The sequence below is a fragment of the Nomascus leucogenys genome, chromosome X (assembly GCF_006542625.1).
Source record: "Nomascus leucogenys isolate Asia chromosome X, Asia_NLE_v1, whole genome shotgun sequence".
NCBI lineage: Eukaryota > Metazoa > Chordata > Mammalia > Primates > Hylobatidae > Nomascus > Nomascus leucogenys.
In genome coordinates, this window is record NC_044406.1 from 73,547,551 (window position 1) to 73,571,573 (window position 24,023).

Below are 24,023 nucleotides of genomic sequence, written 5' to 3' on the forward strand. Positions count from 1 at the left end.
TAGTAAAAATCTTTAAAATTGTTCGAACATAAATTTATTTTTCACAGTATATTAATTGTAGATACAGAAATTAAGAAGCTCAGCCATCTAGCTATTACTTTCGCTAGAGTTTGCAGTTGTGGGAGGGGTGCGCTCGGGTAGGTTTATTTGTTTTTGTTTTTTATCTTTCCTAACCACACTTCTTTTCTCTTCACCACTACACAGGGAAAGGGAAAGGAAATGGGAAAGGGAAGGTGGGAGGTGGAAGGTGGAAGTTAGAGGTAAGTCAGAAGCTCTGTGTTAGGGAAGTATCTACCTTCTCAGAAACAAATGAGTGGAACTGAAACTGCTAAAAGACCAGCAGCACTTTTTTTGACTCTTACTAAAGCTGCCTTTTACTGAATTTTAAAAAAATCTTAATTTTTGCTTACACAGATTTTTCTAGAATATTTTAATGTGATTTTTCAATTGATTTTTAATATGTAATATGTAACCCTAACTTAAAGATATCTTTCCCTTCTTAGATATGCAGAAGACTCTAATGCTACTGGATCAGTAGCCCTATTATAAGCAGTCTGAATTTCAGTTGTTAGGTTTTTGAAATACTATGGGCAGCTAATTTTAGAATAATCTAAAGATTATTTTTTCTTTATATTTCTTAGATGTAATTAATGGAAATTCCAAAGTAGAAATATATTTAAATACATATTCATAAACTGGAAAGAAAATGGTTAGCATATTTTAAAGGCATGATATTAATTTAGGCCAGATGATATGATTCACTTAATCAAACGAATCGGATTAGTATTCTCCACTAGCAAAATGAGGAAGAGAATAGGACATAACTAGTAGGAAACTGTACCAAAAAGGGCTGTTATCAGTATTTGACAATGATTTTATGCTTTTCTGTTGCAATTTCTGTGAGAATGAAAAGGTTACCATGCAGCTGTGGAAAAATAAGCCACCGATAAAAAATTCTAGGCAATCACACTTCTGATCAAGTGTTTTTTGATTCATGCATTAAATTCTCTTTCTTCTTTTTCTCATTGTGTCTTGATTACTACGCTAGCTATTTAAAGAACACACCATGACAAAGAATGTCAGTGTAGGAGCAGTGGTTCATTAAGAGTGGACCATTAAGTGGTCTTTAAAATTAACTTACCTTTTTTTCCTTCAACTACTACTTATTTTATAAAATTATCTTTTAGGTGGAGAAGTGAGAGTTGGGAAATGAAACTTCACTTAGGGTCTTCTGTACTTTCTCTGAATGTTTTCTCTCAGCTCACCCACTAAACCACAGAAACACACAAATCTCTACTTCCCCACTCTCCTTCAACCAGTCACCACTCAGCAGGCTCTAAAACACCAGTCATGAGTCACTGGGAATATCCAAGTATCTCCAGGCACATGCAATTTAGTAAACACTAACCAATAACAGAAATGGTTTAAAGGACCAACTATATTAGAAATAAAGGGCTTGGAAATGGTGCAATATTTCTTTTTTCTTGATAATTTTAAAATCTGCCTCACTATTTTCCTGTACACTTAATTCTCTGTTATCATCTTCAATATGAATAACAAATGTTAAGAAAGAGAGAGAGAGAGAGAGAAACTTGAATATTCACATAGATAACATTTTAAATACCTGATCTTAACATACATGGCCCTCTTAATACCAGTAGCTTTGCTTTCCCTTTCATTACTCAACCTACTGCAATCTGCTTGCCTCTCCTCTCCCCATGCAGTTAATTGCTTTTTTAAAGAATTTCTAAAATACCAAATTCAATGGCTTTCTCATCCCTTTTTCTACTTAACTTCTATGAGACCATGAGACTACTGAAATAATGACGCCTCTTCCTTCTGAAATCTCTTTATTTGTTTTTGTTTTTTTTTCTTAATTTTAGAGACAGAAGTCACTACGTTGCCCAGGCTGGAGTACAGTGGCTATTCACAGGTGCAATCAGAACACACTGAAGCTTCAAACTCCCAACTTCAAGGGATCCTTTTCGCCTCAGTTTTCCAAATAGCTGAGACTACAGACATAACACTGCACCCGACTCTTTCCTTGGTTTTAGGAAAAGCATACTGTCCTGCTTCTTCTGTTTCTGAATGTTCTTTCAAGGGCTCCCTTTTCTCCTCCAATGCCCAAATCTGGATATTTATCAATACACAGTCTTTGTCCATTGTCCTTTCTTGTTTTTCATTTTCTCACTTAACTAAATTTTCAATTTTCATGGCTAGATATTTTTTGCCTCAGTGTGGGTGACTTACATATTTCTTTTGATGTCTTAAGCACTCATCTGAGTTTCAGACTCATATTATCCAAAGGCCTGCTTGGACAGCTCTACATGGATGTCCAACCACTATCTAAAATTCAATGCGTGCAAAGCTGAATTCATCTCCCTACAGTATTCTATAAATTTAATACAATGCCATGAAAAATCTTGAATGGATTTTGGGGAAGGAGATTTGGAAAAGGTATGCTTAAACAGTTCAAATTGTATGACTAAACAATTCAAGAATCAATATACTACAAAGCAAAGAAGAATGAGGGCCCTACCGGATATTAAGACATCTTATAAAGCCACAGTTGTAAACCATCAAATCAATGTAACAATAAGAAGTCTCAGATTTGACCCACATGTGTATATGTGTACGTCTGCATGTGTGTATATGTGTGTGCGTGTGTGTGTGTGTGAGAGTGTGGGTGTGTATTTAATAAAAAGCTACATTCCAACTCACTGGTAAAAGATGAGTTATTCAACAAATGGTGTAGGGACAGTTAGTTAACCATTTGGAAAAATAAAATTGGATGTATTCACACATCTTAAGGCAAAATTAATTTTAGGTGAAATAAATATCAAGTTGTACAAATTAAACTATAAGGATACTAGAGGCAAATGTGGGGGTATATTTACATAATTGTAGTACAAGGAAAGCCTGTAATCATGACCCAAGGTCAGAAACCATAAAGGAAAGTATTGGTAGATTTGAAAACTTAAAAATTACAAAAGAAAATCTGACATCAGAAAACATCATAAGCAAAATTAAAAGGCAAACAATAAACTGGAAAATATATTGTAAGTATTCTAAACAGAGTTCAATCAAACCAAAGCAAAATGAGAAAAAGCATGATCCTCTTTGTTTCTCAATCACAGATACAAAAAGTCTATATATTGTATGATTCAATTTATATAAAATGCCCAGAAAAGACAAACATATCGTCATAAAGCAGATCAGTGGCTTCCTGAAGTTGAGAGTGGGGAGAGGGAGTGACTGCAAATGGGCTCAAGGGAATTATTGGAGTGATGAAACTGATATAAATTCAGATTTCAGTGATGGTGATGGTTGTACAACTGCATAAAATTTACTAAAAATCATTGAATTCTATATTTAAAATGAATGATTTTATTTTGAGACAGGGTGTCACTCTGTCACCCAGGTTGGAGTACAGTGGCACAATCACTTGAGCTCACTGCAGCCTCAAACTCCAGGGCTCAAGTGATCCTCTCACCTTAGACTCATGAGTAGCTGGGACTGTAGCTAACTAAAACAACAACAACAACAAAAACAACAACAAACAAACAAACAAACAAACAAAAAACACTTTTTATAGAGATGAGGTCTCAGTGTGTTGCCCTGGCTGATTTCGAACTCCTGAGTTCAAGCAATCATTCCACAACAGTCTCCCAAAGTGCTGGGATTAGAGGCATTAGTCACCTCACCTGGCCTTACAATGGATGAATTTTATGATGGGTAAATTAAATCTCAATAAAAGTGTTAATAAAAATATGTCAGAAGAGAATCATATCTATGCTTGAGGACAAATGAAACATACTTCTCATGGACAGATAGTATCATTACATAATATTATTTTAATTCTTTTTTAGAGAAACATTAAGAGGTATCATAAAGATAATCCAGACTAATTCTCTTTAGCAGATGAGGAAACTAAAGCCCAATTAAATACTTTGCATGAAAGTCTCATGAAAAGTCGCATGAAAAGCTAGGAGTTGCATCCAGATTTCCTGAGTACTAGCCTGGTATTTGTCACATTATGCCATATGCTCTTTCATTATAGTGTGTTTATAATGCTCTGACCTAAATTGACTAAAACTCCAATAAAATAAAAATCATTTACTTAATTATAATGCATGAGTTGTAATAATCAACATTTATAAATGTAGGAGATTATTATTGTCGTAGATGAATTTTCCTTGTGATGATGATGCGGGAGACTGTTTAGGTGGAGGCATTAAAAATAAATCTATTGCTTCAAATACTTGGCCAAATGTTTTGAAGACTCTAGACTTGAAGTGCAGTAAGCTGAAAATCAAGTACAAAATGCATCAAATTTACAAAGGCTATTATTAGAAGATTCAGCATATAATGTACCTTGAGAGCTTCCTTCAGACAAACAGATGGATACTTCATCATTTCTGTCATTATCCTCTCCTACTTCAGGCCCAGCTTCCTCTCCTGGTGTGAGTGCAGATAAAGAACCAGACTCAGGCTGCTCAGAAAAATCAGCAGGGCCTCCTCTTGGAGGTGGAACTTCAATCCCCATTAAACGATATTTCCTTCTTCGATTCCCAATCCAAGTCTTTATAAGAGAAATATAGGAGGAATTTTTGTAAACATGGAAAACTTAGCAGTTCTAGCCAGTAAAATAATGAATGAATGCTGCATAAAATATGATTTAAAGGAATAAATGGGTACATAGAAAGATAAAAACTTTTATGTCAATACACTAAAATAAAAATAATTATGTTTTATATTTTTAAAACTTATTTTAACTGACAAATAATAATTGTACCTGGTTATGGGGTACAGTTTGACAGTGTGAGGTTTCAATACATGTACAGATTTTATAATGATCGAATCATGATGATTAGCATGTCAATCACCTCAAAATGTTAATAGTTATGGCTTTAACTTTAAAATATTTATTAGCAGAAAGAAGGTATTTATATAAATATTCAGACTTTTTAGCAGCATGTAGTCTATTGAGGATGACTTTTTTCTGTTTTTGTTTTGTTCCTCGAGAAGACGATTCACCAAATCTTTTAAAAGAAAAATAAACTGGTTCTTTTTCAAACAGAACCATCATATAGCTATAACTCTAATTCATATCCTATTTCCAATCTTGCTCTTCCTATGCAAAAATGTGCCCTCTGTTAATTTTGTTTGGCTCCATATTATTACCTTGGCATTTCAAGCACTCTAAAATTTCATTTTACTGAATTTGCAACCAATTTTCAAGACATTTTGTAATGAAATAATTTTAGAGTAATGGGAAGTTTCAAAGATAAGTCTTGTTTATTCTTCACTCCGTCTTCTCCAACTTCCCTCTTACATAATTATAGCAAAATATCAAAAACAGGAAATTGATACTGTACAATATGTGTGTATAGTTCTATGTTCCTTTATCACACCATTCCTCTTCCTCTCCTTCCCACTATCCCTAATCTGTTTTCTGTCTCCATAACTGTGCTTTTTCAAGAATATTATATAAATGGAATCATGAAGCATGTGACCATTTGAAATCAACTTTTTCAATTCAGCATCATTCCCTGGAGATTCATTCAAGTTGTGTGTATCGAGCCCATTCGTTTTTATTGCTAAGCAGTATTCCATGATATATATTTACCCATCTTCGTTTAACCATTTACCTGTTGAAGGACACTTGCATTGTTTCAAATGTTTTGCTTATTACATATAAAGCCGTTGTGAACAGTAATTTACAGGTTTTGTGTAGACATAGTTTTTATTTTTCTAGAATAAATGCACAAGGATGCAAATTATGGATCATATGGTTATATGTTAAGTTTATAAGAAACTGCCAAATTGTTTTCCAGAGAAACTGGGCCATTTTACATTCTTATCAGTAATGCATGAGAGATCCAGTTTCTTAGCATTCTTGCTAGCATTTAGTATTGTCAGTATTTTCTAAAAACTTTTAGCTGTTCTCATAGGTGTGTGTAGTAACAGCTCAACAAGTTCTTAATGTTGACCATCTTTCCATGTGCTTATTTATCATGCCTATATTTGCCATTCTTTTCAGTGAAATGTCTCTTCATTTTCTAATTGAAGTTCTTGTTTCATTTTCGTGTTGAGTTTTGAGAAGTTCTTTATATATTCTAAATATGAGTTATATGTAATATATGTGGTTTGCAAATATTTTCTCCCAGTCTGTAGCTTGAATTTCTATCCTGTTAGTCTTTTGCAGCACAAACTTAAGACTGCTCAAAAAAAGGATATTAATTTAAAATAATAAAAAATGCGTTCACTGAAAAGATTGGTAAACTTGACAAACATCTAATTGTTAAACACAGTTTAACATGGGCCTGGTGGCTAGTGAGCACCTGTAGTTGCATATATTTGGGAGGCTGAGGTGGGAAGATTTCTTGAACCCAGGAGTTCAAGGCTGCAGTGAGCTATGATCACATTACATTAAACATAGTTTAAAATAATTTTTATCAAATTCCAGAAAGATTTTTGTAGATACATATGAGATAATTCTAAAATTCATATGGAAAGAAAATGAGTGAGTATGGCTAAAACAGTATCGAATAAAAAAGAATAAGGTGGAAAGAATGTATCTACCTAATTTCAAGACTTCTTATATACTTACAGTAATCAAGAGTGTGTGGTATTGGCAGAGGGCTAGCCACAGATCACTGAAACAGAATAGAGAACCCAGAAATAGTCTTACACAAGTATGACCAGCTTAGCTGACTTTTGACAAAGGTGCAAAAAGAATTTAATAGGGGAAGGGTAGTTTTTTCAAGAAACAATGCTGGGGCAATTGGATATTCATAGGAAAACAAAAATGGACCTTGTCCTAAATCTCACACCTTATACAAAAATGAACTCAAAATGCCTCATAGATTTAAATATAAAAAATAAAACTTTAAAACTTTTAGAAGAAGGCATAGAGGAGAATCTTTGGGGCTTCAGGATTAGTGAAGAATTCTTAGAAATGGTAATAAAAAGCACAATCCATGGAAGAAAAGTAACTTCTGGGTTTTGATTGGAATTGCATTGAATCTATAGATCAAGTTGGAAAGAACTGAAATCTTGATATAATTGAGTTGTTCTAGCCATCTCCATGGAATATCTCTCCATTTATTTAGATCTTTGATTTCTTTTATCAGAGTTTTGTAGTTTTCTTCATGCAGACCTTGTGCCTATTTCATTAAATTTATACCTAAGTGTTTAATTTGGGGGAAGCTAAAGTAAATTTTTTTTTCTGTTTCATTGATTTTTGCTCATACCTTAGTTATTTCCTTCCTTCTATTTGCTTTGTGTTTATTTTGTCGTCTTTTTCTATTTTCTATTTTTTTCACTATCGTCTTTTTTTAGAGACAGGATCTCACTCTGTCATAGTAATGTGATCATAGTTCACTGTAGCTTTGAACTCCTGGGCTCAAGCAATCCTCCCACCTCAGCCTCCCGAGAAGCTAGAACTAAAAGTGCTCACCAGCCACCATGTCCAGCTTTTGTCTAGTTTCGTAAGGTGGGAGTTTAGATTATTTATCTGAGAGTTTCCTGTTTTCTAATGTATACATTAGGATAAATTTTGCTCTCAGCACTACTTATCTGCATCCCACAAATTTGGTATTTTGTTCCTTTTGTACTGTTCAATGTACTTTTACCTTCAATATTCTTTCTCTAATGCTCTTCCTTTATGTAGCTCTGCATTTCTGACCTATATGATTTCCCTTGTATCTAAAGGACTTTTCAACATTTCTTGAAAGGCAGTTCTACTGGCAACAAATTCCTTCAATTTTTGTCTGAAAAAGTCTATTTCTCCTTCACATTTGAAGGATAATTTCACTGAGTACAGAATTCTGGGTTGGTATTGTTTGTTTTTTCCTCTCAACACTTTAAATATTTCATTCTACTGCCTTCTTGCTTGCATAGTTTCTGAGGAAAAGTCAGATTTAATTCTTATTGTTGCTCCTCTGTAATTAAGGTATTTGTTTTTCCCCTCTGGCTTCTTTCAAGTCTTTTTCTTTATCATTGATTTTTGCAGTTTGAGTATGATATGCCTAGGTGTAGTTTTTTTTATTGTTTGTTTTGCATTTATCCTGCTTGGTGTATGCCAAGCATTATGGATCTGTGGTTTGATATGTTACATTAATTTAGGGAAAATTCTCAGTTATTATGGTTTTGAATATTTCTTCTGTTCTACTTTCCCTTTTTTCCTCTTTCTGGTGGTATTCCCATTAGACATATGTTACACCTGTTATATTTATCCCACAGTTTTTGTATATTATGTTCCATTTTTAATCAATATTTTTGTTTCATGCTCTCCAGTTTTGGAAGTTTCTATTGATGTATCATCAAGTTCAGAAATTCTTTCCACAGCCATGTCCAGTCTGCTAATGGGACCATCAAAAGCATTCTTCATTTCAGTTACTGTTTTTGGTCTCTAGCATTTGTTTTTGATTCTTTCTTAGAATGTTCATGCTTCTGCTTACATTACCATTCTGTTCTTGCATGTTGTCTACTTTTTCCCTTAGTGCCCTTAGCATATTAATCATAGTTCTTTCCAATTCCTGGTCTGACAATTCTAACATCCCTGTCATGTATTTAGTTCTGTCATGTATGTAGTTCTGTAGTCTGTCATGTATGTAGTTCTGCAGTCTGTCATGTATGTAGTTCTGATGCTTGCTCTGTCTCTTCAAATTCTTTTTTTATTTTGTTGTTTTGTTTTTGTTTGTTTGTTTTTTGCCTTTTGGTATGCCTTGTCATTTTTATTAAAAGTTGAACATGATGTACTGGGTTAAAAGAACTAAAAGAACTAGGCATTTGGTGATGTAATGTTAAGGTTAGGAGGAAGGTTAAGCATCCTGTTGTCCTATGATGAAATCTCAGTCTTTTAGTGAACCTTTGCCGTGGCCTGTGAACTTTTCAAGTGCTTATCAGTTTTTCCTCTACCTTAGGTGGGACAAGATGGCTAAAGGGGGCTGTATTTGGTTATTATTGTTTGTTTTTACCCTAGGATAGTTAGGTCATGATAAAATCCCAATAGGTTAGGCTCTGGTAAAATATTTGTTCTTAAGAGCAGGCTTTCTTAACAGAATGTTCTAATGTTTCTTAAAAATTGTTACTTTTCCACTCTTCCTGTCAAGAGTATGAGGGAGTTTTTCTCCAATATTCACAGTGAGAATCTGATACAGCCTCTGGGAGTAAAACTCACAAAAGTGTCACCCCCTCCATGATTGTACGCCCTGGAGTTCCTAACTTTCAGACTTGTCTACACTGAGCCTCCAGCAATTCATCAATTACAATTTAGGTTTTCCTGCCTTGGTACTGGTTCCCACGGAGGTTTCTGCTCATGGAATTCTGCTCCAGTAAGTTGTGATCCTCTGTATCTGCCTATTTGTCTCACCAATTTTGGGGTCAGTGGTTTGCCCTGTAACTTCACTTATCTGTCATATCTAAGAAGAATTGTTGATTTTCAGTTTGTTCAACGTTTTATTTGCCAAGATGAACTGACAACTTTTAGGCTCCTCACATGCCAGACCAGAAACTAGAAGTCCAATTTCACTTTATTCCCTTATGACTTCTTTAAAAATTATATATATATTTATATGTATGTGTGTGTGTGTGTATGGTTAGGGTTAGGGGTTAAGGGGGTTAGGAGCTAGGGTTAGGGTTGTTACACATATGTATAAATGTGTGTGTATATATATACACACACACATACATAAACATATAGATGTACTTATGTGTGTATATATATGTACATCTATATGTTTATGTGTGTGTGTATATATATATATAAAAACAACCCTAACCCCGAACCCCCTTAACCCTTGACCCTAACCCTAACCGTGTGTGTGTGTGTGTGTGTGTGCGCGCACACACCATAGAATACTATTCAGTCATGAAAAACAATAAAATCATGTCTTTTGTAGTAACATAAATGGAACTACAGGCCATTATTCTAAGTGAAATAACTCAAACAGAAAGTCAAATACCACATGATATCACTTGTAAGTGGGTGCTAAACAGTGGGTATCCATGGCAATAGAGAGTGGAATAATAGACAATGAAAACTCTAAAAGGTGGGAGGGTAGAAGAGGGATGAGGGTTGAAAAATTGCCTGTTGGGTACAACGTTCACTATTCGAGTGACAGGTACACTCAAAGCCCAGACTTCACCACCACACAATATATGTGTGTAACAAAACTGCACTTACACCCCAAAACCTATAAAAACTGAAAAAAGACTCCCTCTTTGACCCATGGATTATTTAGAAGTGTCTTGCATAACCTCTAAGTGTGTGGAAATTTTTCTGGTATCTTTCTGTTATTGATTTCTACTTTGATGCAATAGTGGTCAGGAACATATTCTGTATGATTTAGATTTTTAAAATTTATTGAGGTTTTTCTTATGGTCCAGGATTTACTCTATCTTTTTGTGTGTTCCATAAGCACTAGAAAAGTGTGTATTTTATTGTTGTTGGGTTGTGCATTCTATTAGTCAATTAGACCCTATGGATTGAGGGTGTTTTGGGGTTCTTCTATATTACTAATATTCTTCTATGTAATAAATGTAGCAGCTGTTGAGAGAAGGGTGATGAAATCTCCAAATATAATTTTGGATTTGCTTATTCTTCTTTTGAGAATTTTTAGTTGTTGCTTCACATATTTTGTAGTTCTGTGATATCTGTTGTATACACATTCAGAATTGCAATGTCTCCTTGATATAATTTACCCTGTTATTATTATATAGTGTCCCACTTTGTCTCCTGTAATTTCCTTTGCTCTGAAGTTTACTTTATCCAATATTATTATATCAACTCCTGCTTTATTTTGATTCATGTTTGCATTCTATATTGCTTCTATCCTTTTACTTTCAAACTACACATATCATGATATTTTAATTTATGTAGACAACATCAAGTTAGGTCATTTTTAAAAATCCAATTTGCAAATTTCTGTTTTTTAGTTTGTGAATTTGGACCATTTAAATTTAATGCAATTATTTCTATGTTAAAGCTTAAATATGTCATTTCATTTTCTGCCTTCATTTCTTTTAGTGTCTTTTGTGTATTTTTCCCCTGCATTCCTGTGGGGTATTTTTAAATATTTAGAATTCCATTTATATTTATGTATAGAACTTTTCTGTATCCCTTTGTATGACTTTTTAGTGATTAATCCAGGCTATCTATCTATCTATCTATCATCTATCTATTTTATGACAGTCACAAGAGGGTAAATTCCAGGTTGTCCACTGGACTTCCATTGACATCCAGTGGAGAAAGAGATTTCTTTTACTCCTGGGTGGAGTTGGGAGCCCAGGAGCTCCAGTAGGTATCTTCTGATACCACCCCAATGGGGAGGAGGAAGGGCTCATCATCACCTCTAAGTGCAGGAGAGGATAAAAGTCGTCTAGTGACATTGCAAGGGAATGGTGGAGGAAGGATTTTTTTTTTTTTTTTTTTGAGACGGAGTCTCGCTGTCGCCCAGGCTGGAGTGCAGTGGCGCGATCTCGGCTCACTGCAGGCTCCGCCTCCCGGGTTCACGCCATTCTCCTGCCTCAGCCTCCCGAGTAGCTGGGACTACAGGCGCCCGCCACCACACCCGGCTAATTTTTTTTTTTTTGTATTTTTAGTAGAGACGGGGTTTCACCGTGTTAGCCAGGATGGTCTCGATCTCCTGACCTCGTGATCTGCCCGCCTCAGCCTCCCAAAGTGCTGGGATTACAGGCGTGAGCCACCGCGCCCGGCGGAGGAAGGATTTTTAATCCAGCTCTCCACTCCTTCTTATCTGACACCATCCCATCAGTGAGAGTTTTTTGTTTGTTTGTTTGTTTGTTTGTTTTGTTTTGTTTTGCGGGGGTGGGGGCATCTAGCTGTTCCACAACCTGGCGAGGCAGAAGTCTTGGTCCTCCACTTGGCCTTTTCTTGTAGGGGTGGGTGTGGCTGCAGTTTTTCCCCGTGGTATTTGGCTGGAGTAAAGAGGTCATTATCTAAACATTTTCTGTCATGACTGCCCTTTTCCTGGTTCTTGGCTGAGAGAGGCCAGGCTTTTCTTTTTCTTTCCTTTTTCCATTTGTTTGCACCTATTGGTGTTTCTTGATTGTTGGCTTTTCCAGTATCTATTCTGGGATGTATGAAGCAAAAGAAAACCCAGGAAACTCACCACTGTGTGAGTGTCATTCATGGGGTCCCATGGTCCCTAGCAGATGTGACTTCTTTCTACCCTTCAGAGTCTTCTTATGTTTGTTATTTATATACTGTCCAGGGATTTTAGTTCTACTTAATGAGAAGAATACGGAAAATTATGTCCACTCCATTTTCTCAGAAGCAACAGTCTGAAACCAGTTTTATTCCCATGTTTCTTAACGCAATTTTCAGAAAGACGGTTTTATATGACTAGAATTTGTAACCTTTCTACTTTTGCCATGTCAAGAAGGATTCTTAAAACCTAAAGTAGTGCAGAAAACCACTAAATAACAGTTTAGAGTTTCAGCTCTAAATTTGATTATGATGCCTTTTATACCAACTAGAATTTCTTCTATACAATAGGGCTACATAAATACAAAGTCACCTTAGATACTCTTTGTGTAAATAAAAAACATGAATTAAGTTAATTTTATACTTGGTAAGATTTCAAAAAATATGCAGGGCAAAACAGAAGAACTATTTAATTAGCCCAAAAAGTCGAATCCTTCTTTATATTTGATGGGGGGAATTTTCCCTTCAAGTTTATAAAATGTAGTTCCTTGGATGTGTTTAGCATTGACACTAAATGTGAAGTTTGAAACACATGAATTACTTTGTACACACCAAAGAGAAAATTGCCTAGTATGAAATAAAAATATGTACGGATACTAATTTTCTTAGCTTTGATAACTTCTTTCATAGGAGAAATACTAGTTTAAAAAAGAGAATTCCATTTATTTTTTCTTTTTAACACTTTTTTTATTTTTAATTTTTGTTGGTATATTTTAGGTGTATACATTTATGAGGTACATGAGACATTTTGGTACAGGCATGCAAAGCATAATAATCACATCATGGAACACTGGGTATCCATCCCCTCAAGCATTATCATTTGTGTTACAAACTGTCCAGTTATACTTTTAGTGATTTTATAATGTACAACTAAATTATTATTGACTCTGGCACCCAATTTCTCATTACATCCATCATGATGTTGAAAATGGATTGCTATAATTCAGAAAAGATAAAGAATGGCAATTTCTTACTAAAGCTTCCTAAAATTGTCATGTAATCTATTTTCTACTCATGAACACAACAAATTGTAAATGCAGAAGCTTTTCTTTTACAATAATCTTAGCCACCAATATTTGTGAAAATGATGGTATGAGCAGAGGGAGGAAAACACCAGTCTCCCTAGGATGATTTTTGCTTCATTTGTGTAATAAAAGCTGGGGAAGAGTGAAGAAAAAAAAGGCAGAAACCAAGTTTCTATTTATCTTCCACTTATTTTGCACCCGTTTTGAGAGAAATGAGTGATTACAAAATGTACAATGATAAAGGTAAAACAATATGCTATGTGAATATCGGAAGTATGTGATATTTTATTGTAAACTAAAGCTAAAATATTTCCTCTTTGGATATTCCTCAAAACTAGAAGGCACTGGAAAAATGATTCAATGTATAAATGCAATGCTAATGGGTTTATTACATTTTTACAGAATCATGGATAATTGAGTTAATCCTAGAGTCTGCTATGGTCGGAATATTTGTCTCCCCTACCCCAAATTAGCATGTTAAAATCCTAACCCCCAAGGTAATAGTGTTAAGAGGTGGGGCCTTTTGGAGGTAAATAGGTAATGAGAATGAGTCTCTCATAAATGGAATTAGTGCTTTTATAAAGGAGACCCCCAGGGAGATTCCTTGCCCCTTTTGACACGTGAGATTACAGCAGAAAGATAGCTGTCCAGGAAGTGGGCTCTCCATACTTCAGACCTTCCAGCACCTTGGTCTTTGATTCCTCAGCCTCCAGAACAATTAAGAATAAATTTCTGTTGTTTATAAGATAACCGATCTATAATATTTTATTATAGCAGGCTGTGATAGTTAATTTTATGTGTCAATTTAACTGAGCTAAATGTTTCCCAGGTAGCTGGCAAAACATTATTTCTAGGTGTGTCCCTGAGATTGTTACTGGCAGAGATTAGAATTTGAGTATATAGACTGTTAAGAAGATCACTTTTACCAATGTGAGTGGGCATCATACAATCTATTGAGTGTCTGAAGTTTCCATCCTCTTTTCGCATGAAAATATCAGGGATATGAAACATACCACTCTGAAAGGTTCCCGGCTAGTTTTGTAAGTGTTTTCATAATGCTCTTCCTTAAACTGAATCAATATCCATTGTTTTATTTCATTGAGGTATTGTTTCCAGTTCTTTGCTTCAAATCTTCTTCACCCTGAACTCTCCCTTCTACATTCCAGCTATCAATTATGTGAAGGGTATTTTTTCACTGTTTCAGATTAAACACCCCTACTTTAAAATATTTAGGTTTTTCAACCATTTTATATGATCAATGGACAAGTTATTTTATCACTCTAAGCCTCAGATTATTTATGTGCAAAATTAGGAAAATGATTTCCAAATTCTTTACTTTCCTGAATAATAAATTTCCCACCAGAATGGCCACAAATCTAAAAATAATAGTGTATCTTTTCAACCAGAACACCTATGTATTAACAACACAAACATAATGGCTATTAAAAATGAGTACTCTAAAGCCCTGTACATTTCTAAGTATCTTTCTATTAAACAATATGAAGCTATATTCCACACTTTTATTTTAAATGTAGTTATTATACATTTGTTAGTTCATGTATGCTATACATAGAGGGTACACTTTTCTGTTAATGTTCATTCATTCATTCCACATATATTACTGAAAATTTACTATGTACCAAACACTGTTTCTGGTGCTTGGGATGGTGAATATAATAGGTATAGTCTTTCCTTCAGGGAACTTAAATGTATAAATATAGATGATAAACAACAGAAATGCATATGTACAGGTGATAAACAAATAGAAAAACAAATATAAATTATAAAATTTGACCAAGTGTTATAGATAAAAAGAACACGCTAGAATATTTAGCTGCAATCACATACTGTTGTAAAGTTTTGTCCAAATTTACCTGATCTTAAGAATAATTTGGGGAAGGGAAACATATAGATTCTCTGGGCCTTTCTTGCAAATTCTGTTTCAGTAGTTCTAGAATAGGGTGATCTATATTTTTAAGAAGTATTCAAGTTATTTCTTATGGTAAAGTATACACTAGTAAGGTGGAACTGGGAATAATGTTAGATTGGGAATAAAGAGACTTGGCCTCTACCTACTAACTGGCTATGTGATCATGGGAAAGCTAATCTGGCTCATATATATATGTATATATATATGTGTATATATATATGTATATATATGTGTATATATGTGTATATATGTATATATGTGTATATATGTATATACGTATATGTATATATACGTATATATGTATATATGTATATATGTATATATGTGTATATATGTGTATATATGTGTATATATGTATATGTGTGTATATATATATGTGTGTATATATATGTATATATACGTATATATGTGTATATATACGTATATATACGTATATATGTGTATATATACGTATATATATACGTATATATGTGTATATATACGTATATATATACGTATATATGTGTATATATATACACATACACACACGCACACGCACACACACACACATATATAGGCATTGAACTCAACCCCAAGGTGCCCCCCCAGCTCTAAATCAATGTGTGTAATAGATAATAGGGAGTTTGCCATATACTGTATAAACACTGTTCCATTTAAAGGCATTTCAAATCTAGCCATGCTCCTTTGAAAATAAATATAATCTAAAATATAAAAACATAAAGTTGTTTTCTATGAACTTTATTTAAGTCCTGCAAAATGTATCTCAAGCATAAAATATGTTGTTTCTATCAATATTTGACCATGCAAGGGTACACTTTAATGTATGTCCACTATAACCCTAACACAGATGGAAAGGGCAGGCATTAAACTGAATTGTAGCAAGACGGAGCAGTGGGGAACTAATTGTCCTCGAGGACTTAACAGTGCTTCCAACTTATTGTCCGCATGTAATATCTCAAAATATTTTTCCGATATATTATTCTCATTTAGGAATAATTGATCACACTAAATTTCAAGTTCCTTGAGAGAGTTGCATTTTTCCCACGGCACTTAGAAAAGTTCTGGCACATATATAAAAAATGATGAGTTCATGTCCTTTGTAGGGACGTGGATGAAGCTGGAAACCATCATTCTCAGCAAACTCTTGCAGGGACAAAAAACCAAACGCCGCATGTTCTCACTCATAGGTGGGAATTGAACAATGAGAACACTTGGATACAGGAAGGGGAACATCACACACCAGGGTCTGTCGTGGAGTCGGGGAGGGGGGGATAGCATTAGGAGATATACCTAATGTAAATGATGAGTTAATGGGTGCAGCACACCAACATGGCACATGTATACATACGTAACAAACCTGCACACTGTGCACATGTACCCTAGAACTTAAAGTATAATAAAAATAATAATAATAAAAGAATGTAGCAGGACAAAAAAAAAGTTCTGGCACATAATAGGTGTCCAGTTTACCTTTGCTAAATGAGTAAGTCGGTAAATAGGCACTAACCTGGAAATGACATTTCAAGATGAAGAAAAACATGCACATAATCTCATGGCAGTTTCCAGAAATCCTTGTTAAAAGACAGCTGGTAAACACCCTTTGCCCCTTATTCTTCTCCCTCTCTGTCATGCTGCCTTGAGTATGTATGCTATCATTTTGGACCTTTATAAAAAGGGCCACATCATAGGGACAGCAGAATGGAAACTGGAAGGCATTAGGGTTTCTGTGGACATTGTAGAGCCAAACTGCCATGCTAGCTGTAAATTGCATATGCATGGACTTATACATGGAATTGAAATATCTTGTCTAAGCCATTGTTACTTTTGGGCCTTTTTAATACTTTTAGCTAAACCTAATTCTAATTAATACAACACATCATTCATAGATGAAAGTAAATACTGAAGGAAATATCTAAAAGTGGAAAGTGGTTCAACTCGGGCTATTGCAAAATGGTAGGAAGGAAGGAGTGAGGAATGTTGGTTTTGTAGCAAATTCTACAGAACTTGACTTCCTAAGCTATATACCTATGTAACTTTGATTTAAAAAAAAATAAAAATGACAATGACAACAAGAACACATGCTCTACATTTCCCTATTTTTGGCTGTTGCTTAGGTCTCACACTATGATTCTACTCCAATTCCACTTCAGCCATTTTTTTTCTTGTGTCATCCCTCTTGCTAGACTCTGTGCTCCTTAAAATAGAAATAATGTCTAATGCACTTCTCTCTCCTTGTTAGTATACTTTAACACATAGCAGCATGCTCAACAAACACAGTATTGAATTTGATTTTCCGTCTGGATTCTAACAAGAAAAAGCAAGACTCTGAACAGGGCAGTACTTACTTTGAGAATAGCATTTATTTTCAGAAATCTCTACTCTAAAAATTCCCTCTATATTGCCCTTTTCTTCATATATATATGAGATAAGAGCTGGAGTCTCATTAGGTTGTCCAGGCTGCACTTGAACTTTTGGGCTCAAGTGATCCTTCCACCTCAGCCTTCTGAGTGGCTGGGACTACAGGTGTGTACTACCAAGCCTGGCTCTTTGTCACTTCTTTAATATACTTTCCTCTTGATCTACTGAGATGATCCTCCAGTGTGTGTACTGGTGTCAACCTACACTTGCTCGCAAGCGTCAACTGTTAGCATCTCTTCCCAACTCTGTGTTGAGTGAGACGTGGAATCAGCCGTGGTAGGAATCTTTACACCACGGAAATCAGCAAATACTATTAATTAAGGCTTTTTTTTTCCTTAAAGAATTGATTGCTAAATACTTACCAGCACTACCACTTTCAAAATTTTATCTTTTAAATGGAACATAAACTACTGTTCCATTGATTGATCAGTATAATTTTTAAAATTTTATTTTATTTTATTTTAAGTTCTGGGATACATGTGCCGGACCTGCAGGTTTGTTACAAAGGTAAATGTGTGCCATGGAAGGGGTTTGCTGCACTTATCAACCCATGAACTAGATATTAAGCCTTGTATACATTAGCTTTTATCCTGTTACTCTCCCTTCCTCCATCCCCCAACAGGCCCCAGTGTGTGTTGTTCCCCTCCCTGTGTCCATGTGTTCTCATTGTTCAGCTCCCACTTATAAGTGAGAACATGTGGGGTTTGGCTTTCTGTTCCTGTGTTAGTTTGCTGAGGATAATGGCTTCCAGCTTCATCCATGGCCCTGCAAAGGACATGATCTCATTCCTTTTTATAGCTGCATAGTATTCCATGTTGTATATGTATCACATTTTCTTTATCCAGTCTATCACTGATGGACATGTGGGTTGCTTCCATGTCCTTGCTATTGTGAATAGTGCTGCAGTGAACATACGTGTGCATGTATCTTTATAATAGGATGATTTATAATCCTTTGGGTATATGCCCAGTAATGGGATTGCTGGGTCAAAAGGTATTTCCGGCTTTAAGTCTTCGAGGAATCACCACACTGTTTTTCACAGTGGTTGGATTAAAGACTTAAATGTAAAACCCAAAACTATAAAAACCTTAGAAGAAAATCTAGGCAATACCATTCAGGACATAGGCATGGGCAAAAGATTTTGTGACGAAAACATCAAAAGTAATTGCAACAAAAGCAAAAATTGACAAATGGGATCTAATTAAACAAAAGAGTTTCTGCACAGCAAAAGAAACTATCATCAGAGTGAATAGAAAACTTACAGAAAGAGAAATTTTTTACAATCTACCCATCTGACTAAGGTCTAATATACACGATCTACAAGGAACTTAAACAATTTTACAAGTAAAAAGCAAACAACCCCATTAAAAAGTGGGCAAAGGATATGAACAGAGAGTTCTCAAAAGAAGAAATTTATGCAGCCAACAAACATGAGAAAAAGCTCAACATCACTAATCTTTAGAGAAATGCAAATTAAAACCACAATGAAATACGATCTCACGCCAATCAGAATGGCAATTATTAAAAAGTCAAGAAACAACAGATGCTGGCAAGGCTGTGGAGAAACAGGAACACTTTTACACTGTAGGTGGGAATGTAAAATAAATTTTTATCCATCATTCATTATATGAGATATATTTCAATTCACCTCATGTAATTTTTAAACAATGTTATTGAGATATATTTAAAACACCACACAATTCATTTATTTAATATGTACAACTAAAATGCTTTCAACATATTCACAGAGTTGTGCACCAGTCACCACTATCTAATCTAGAACATTTTCATCATGCCAAAAATAAACCCCATACATATTAGCATTCATTTCCCATCCCTCCCCACCCTCAGCTCCTAGCACCACTAACCTACTTTCTGTCTCCAGAGTGTGCCTAATGTGGACACTTCATATAAATGAAATAATATAACATGTGGTCTTTTGCAATGGGTTTCTTTCATTTAGCATAATGTTTTTAAGGTTCATCCATTTTATAGCACTATGAATATTTCATTCCTTTATATGGCTCTACAATAGTCCATTATATGCATATATCCAGATGTTGTCTATTCATTCACTTGGTGGATGTTTGGGTTGTTTCCATTTGGATATTATGGAAAACTCTGTTACGAATATCAGTGTACAACTTTTTGAGTTGGATATACATTTTTTATTCTTTTGAGTGGAGTGAAATCCATCCCAGCAGTGGAATTTTTGGTCATATGATAACTCTGTGTTAAACTTTTTGAGGACTGTTGTCAAAGGTGCTAAAATATTTTACATTCTTACCAGCAACGTATAAGGGCTACAATTTCTCCATATCCTGGCCAAAACTCATTATTATCTATCTTTTAGGTTAATATTGTTACAGTGGATAAATGGCATCTTGTGGTTTTTATTTTCATTTCCATAATGACTAATGATGTTGAACATAATTTCAGGTAAATATTGGCAATATGTATATCTCTTTAAAAGAAATATCTATTCAGTTCCTTTGCCTATTTTTAAAATTGGGTTATTTGCATTTTTATTATTGACTTGTAAATGTTCTTTACATAGTTTGATACAAATTCCTTATCAGATATATGATTTCAAAATATTATCTCCTATTCTGTGGGTTATCTTTTCATTTTATTGCTAGCATTGCTTGGAGCACCTCATGTAAGATTTTAAAGCTTTCATTTATGCCACTCAGCAACTATAGCATGAAAATTATAGAAAATGTCTTACCCGAACTATTTCACAGTCAACATTTAATTCAGTTGCAACAGCTTCAATTTTCTCTCTACAAACAGAGCCCAGGCTGGTCATGCCATTGTCCCAATACTTCTTAAGGGTGGCTAAGTCTCGGTCACTGAACTGAGTGCGGTCCTGTAGCTGAAAAACACATTTTTAAATTGTTTTGAATGTTTAAGTTTAGAATAAATCAAAGGAAATAATATTATAAAGAAAAGCATCAGGGTAAGATGTGTTACGATACTAGCAAAATTTATTTCACAATTCTTATTCAGTCCTCCCGTTCTGAAAATAAGCGTTTTTATTTTTTAAATTTCCATAACAATACAGTGTGCTAGGAGGAAATGCATAGAATTTTTGAACTGATAGCAATTAAACAATGTTGATTTAAAATAGTTTTAATAACACAAATAATACATGTTCATTGTATAAAATACAGGTAAAAAATAAGATAATTTAAATCACTTACAAATTAGAAACAATGCTTGTTAACATTTTAATGTATACTCTTTTAAACTTTTTTCTATAATACAGATATTTACATTCACATACTAAACACAGAAAAAGCAAAGATAGGCTTATATTAGTGTGCTGCCTTTTGATAAGTTAATCTAGATTTGCCATACAAATCTAGATATTAGTTTCCTATTGATATTATAATTAATTTAAAAAGTAAATAAGAGAAAAGTAAGGAGATTACATAGCCCTAAAATCATATTTATGGCCTCATCAAGTTTCATAATAAGCCTACCCTTTTTGTTCTTAGGTTTTCTTTATCCAATAAACTATCGGATTTACATGTGGTTTTATTTCAATGAATCCTCAGTATCCCTAGGAAGTAAGTTAGAAACATGATAGAATAATGACCTCTACTTTGCTGATAAGGCATCAGGAAAAGCTAGGTCAAAGGACTCATTCAACAGGGCACAGAGAGTCCATGGCAGAGCTATAAATAGAAATATCTGAGTTTTTCTAGTTGTTTTTATCCCAGTGATGTCTCAAATTATTTCCAGAGGTGGTGGAAAAATCTAAACACGGGCTTTAATTAAAAATACATATCCTGCAAAGCCCTGTGTGTGTGCTTCTGATGAAATAGAGAGAGAAAAAAATGAGAGAGACAGAGAGAGAGAGAGAGAGACTGTGAGAGTGAGTCTGGGAGAACTGTTGCAATTCCTGGCTTGAGGTGTGGGGTTCTGCTGCGTTCTTCTGCCTAAGATGATATGATCAAGTCCCACATAGAGGCTAGTCCTCAAATACTCCTTAGACATACAGTGTTTTCAACATTTCCTTTCTAACTGAAATTTAAAATGAAACCTCCTAAGTTAGATTCAGGAAACAGTGGAAAATAATATACACAACATATAAAACATTACTTAATAAAAAGGGTTACCATAGCTAAAACTGATGTAATACTAAACAACAGTTGCAAATGTGTTTCTTTGGAAGTTACAAGCTTTTGAATAGTAAATTTAGCCACCAAAAGGAAAATAAATATATGAATTATTGGTTTACTACCAAGAAAGTGAAGTTAGTTTGAATATTTAAAGCATGCTTCTTCATAAGATATACCGTATTTTGTGTGTGTGTGCGAATAAATTTCGTTATCACCTAAATCTGTTCTCTCCTACTTAAAAAATCCCTGATGAGTAACAGTTATTGTAAGTACTAATACTAAATTACATGTTTCCAATAAATGAATCAAAACATGCCATCTAAGTTTTTTTAAATTAAGAAGACTAATCCTCTAGTTATTTACAACAGAAAAATCGCATTACGTGTTCAGCCAACATTGATTGCACAATAGTTGCAGAGCTAAAATTCTTAGAATAAAACAGAGAGCAGGATAAATTATAGTAAGATTCTATGTAGATTCAAATAATTCGTCATAACAGCCAGCACAAATATTCCCATTATTTTCCTTTACATCATATTCTCCAGTGCAAGCTAACATACATAACTGTCACAATGGAAGTGATAATGAACACAACGCTGATCACACTCAGCTAATTAACTTGTAATTCATTTAGAGGACATCCAAACATGATTCATTCTTTAAACTAAACTAAGTAAAACCTGATTTGATTTGCTGGAAATGTGCTGGGGTCCTAGCACTAGCAATGCTAAAGGCAACCTATTATTACAATGCCTGTTAAGGAGAAGCATATAGGGGAAGAGCAGTTATTTTTAAAGTTCCTAAGAGCATATTTTTACTAAGAAAATAAATAAGGTAATACAAGTCAATTCACAGTAAAACTGTGAATACGCATTTAGAGAAGGAAAAAAAAAGTGGACATTTGAAAGAAAAGATGAATATTTCCCTAGGGAAGCTTGAAGTTGAAGTCAGTTTTGTTTTTCTATTGGACTCTCAAGCCACTTTCACTTTACAAGGCATCATGAAACCTAAACCTGTGGCTGAGGCGAAGGAGACAGGCAATTATCTTGTTGATTTTGTGAAAAGAGTAGTATTCCAATAACCCAGGCAATCTAGGTGAAAGCTGAGACTTTGGCCAAGTAACCAGATAACTGTACTTAACAAGTGACTTCACTTGGCTTATATTGCAATGTATAATAATAGAAATCTTCTGTGATTTTATCAGCCTCAAGGACACTTTTAAGAGTTTGGTTCTTTGCTTTTCTTTTTTAAATAACATTAAATGACAACACCGATATAGGGATGCAGTTTCCTGTTTTAAGTATGTATCTTGGTTAAATGAGGAGCTGAGTTATATATTTGTACTTAAATGAAACTCCTTTGAAATGACTATTAAAAATCTCTAATTCAACACTGCCCTTTTAAGTGCAGTGTTGAATTAGTGCCAAACAATTGGCATGATGCTACAAATCTAAACTTTTCCACTTAATAGTGTGTGTTAGAGACTTTTCTAAATAATGAAAAACAGATATGCCTCAGTCTTTTTTTAGTGACAAGAACACAATGCGACATCAACCTTCCTAACAAAATTTTCAATGTACAATTCAGTATTGTTATTTATAGACACAACTTTGTACAGCAGATCTGTAGAAGTTATTCACCTTTTTTTTTTTTTTTGAGATGGAGTCTTGCTCTGTCGCCCAGGCTGGAGTGCAGTGGCACAATCTTGGCTCACTGCAACCTCCGCCTGCCAGATTCAAGCCGATTCTCCTGCCTTAGCCTCCCAAGTAACCAGGACTACAGGTGCCCGTCACCACACCCAGCTAATTTTTTGTATTTTTAGTAGAGACGGGGTTTCACCGGTTATTCACCTTTTATACCCGTGGAACAGGAAACTCCCCATTTCCCCCTCTCCCTAGCTCCTAGAAACCACTTTTCTGCTCTCTGGTTCTATGAGTTTGACTATTTTAGATTCCTCATATAAGTGGGATCAAGGAGTATCAGTCTTTCTGTGCCTAGCTTACTTCACTTAACAAAATGGCTTCTGGGTTCATCCATGTTGTCCTGTATGGCAGGATTTCCTTCCTTTTTAAGGTTAAATAAAATTCCATTGTATGTATATGAAACATTTTCTCTGTTTTTTTTTTATCCCTCTATGGACATTAGGTTGTTCCATATTTTGGCTATTGTGAATAATGCTACAGTAAACATTGGAGGGCAGGTATCTTCTTGATATCCTGATTTCTTTTTTTTTTTTTCAATACCAGATGTGAGATTGGTGGATAATATGGTAATTCTATTTTTAATTT

At 34.5% G+C, this 24,023-nt stretch overlaps 1 protein-coding gene across 1 annotated transcript in view; it reads right to left on the minus strand.

Annotated features, from left to right (window-relative positions):
* The window catches only part of HDX (highly divergent homeobox), a 146,975-nt gene that overhangs the window by 21,942 nt on the left and 101,010 nt on the right, over positions 1–24,023 (minus strand). Inside the window, exons 4-5 of the mRNA XM_030807410.1 lie at positions 20,337–20,483; positions 4,375–4,582 (exon numbers count right to left, since the gene is read on the minus strand). Of these exons, the coding sequence (XP_030663270.1) occupies positions 4,375–4,582; positions 20,337–20,483 (355 nt within the window). The remainder of the gene's footprint in view (positions 1–4,374; positions 4,583–20,336; positions 20,484–24,023) is intronic.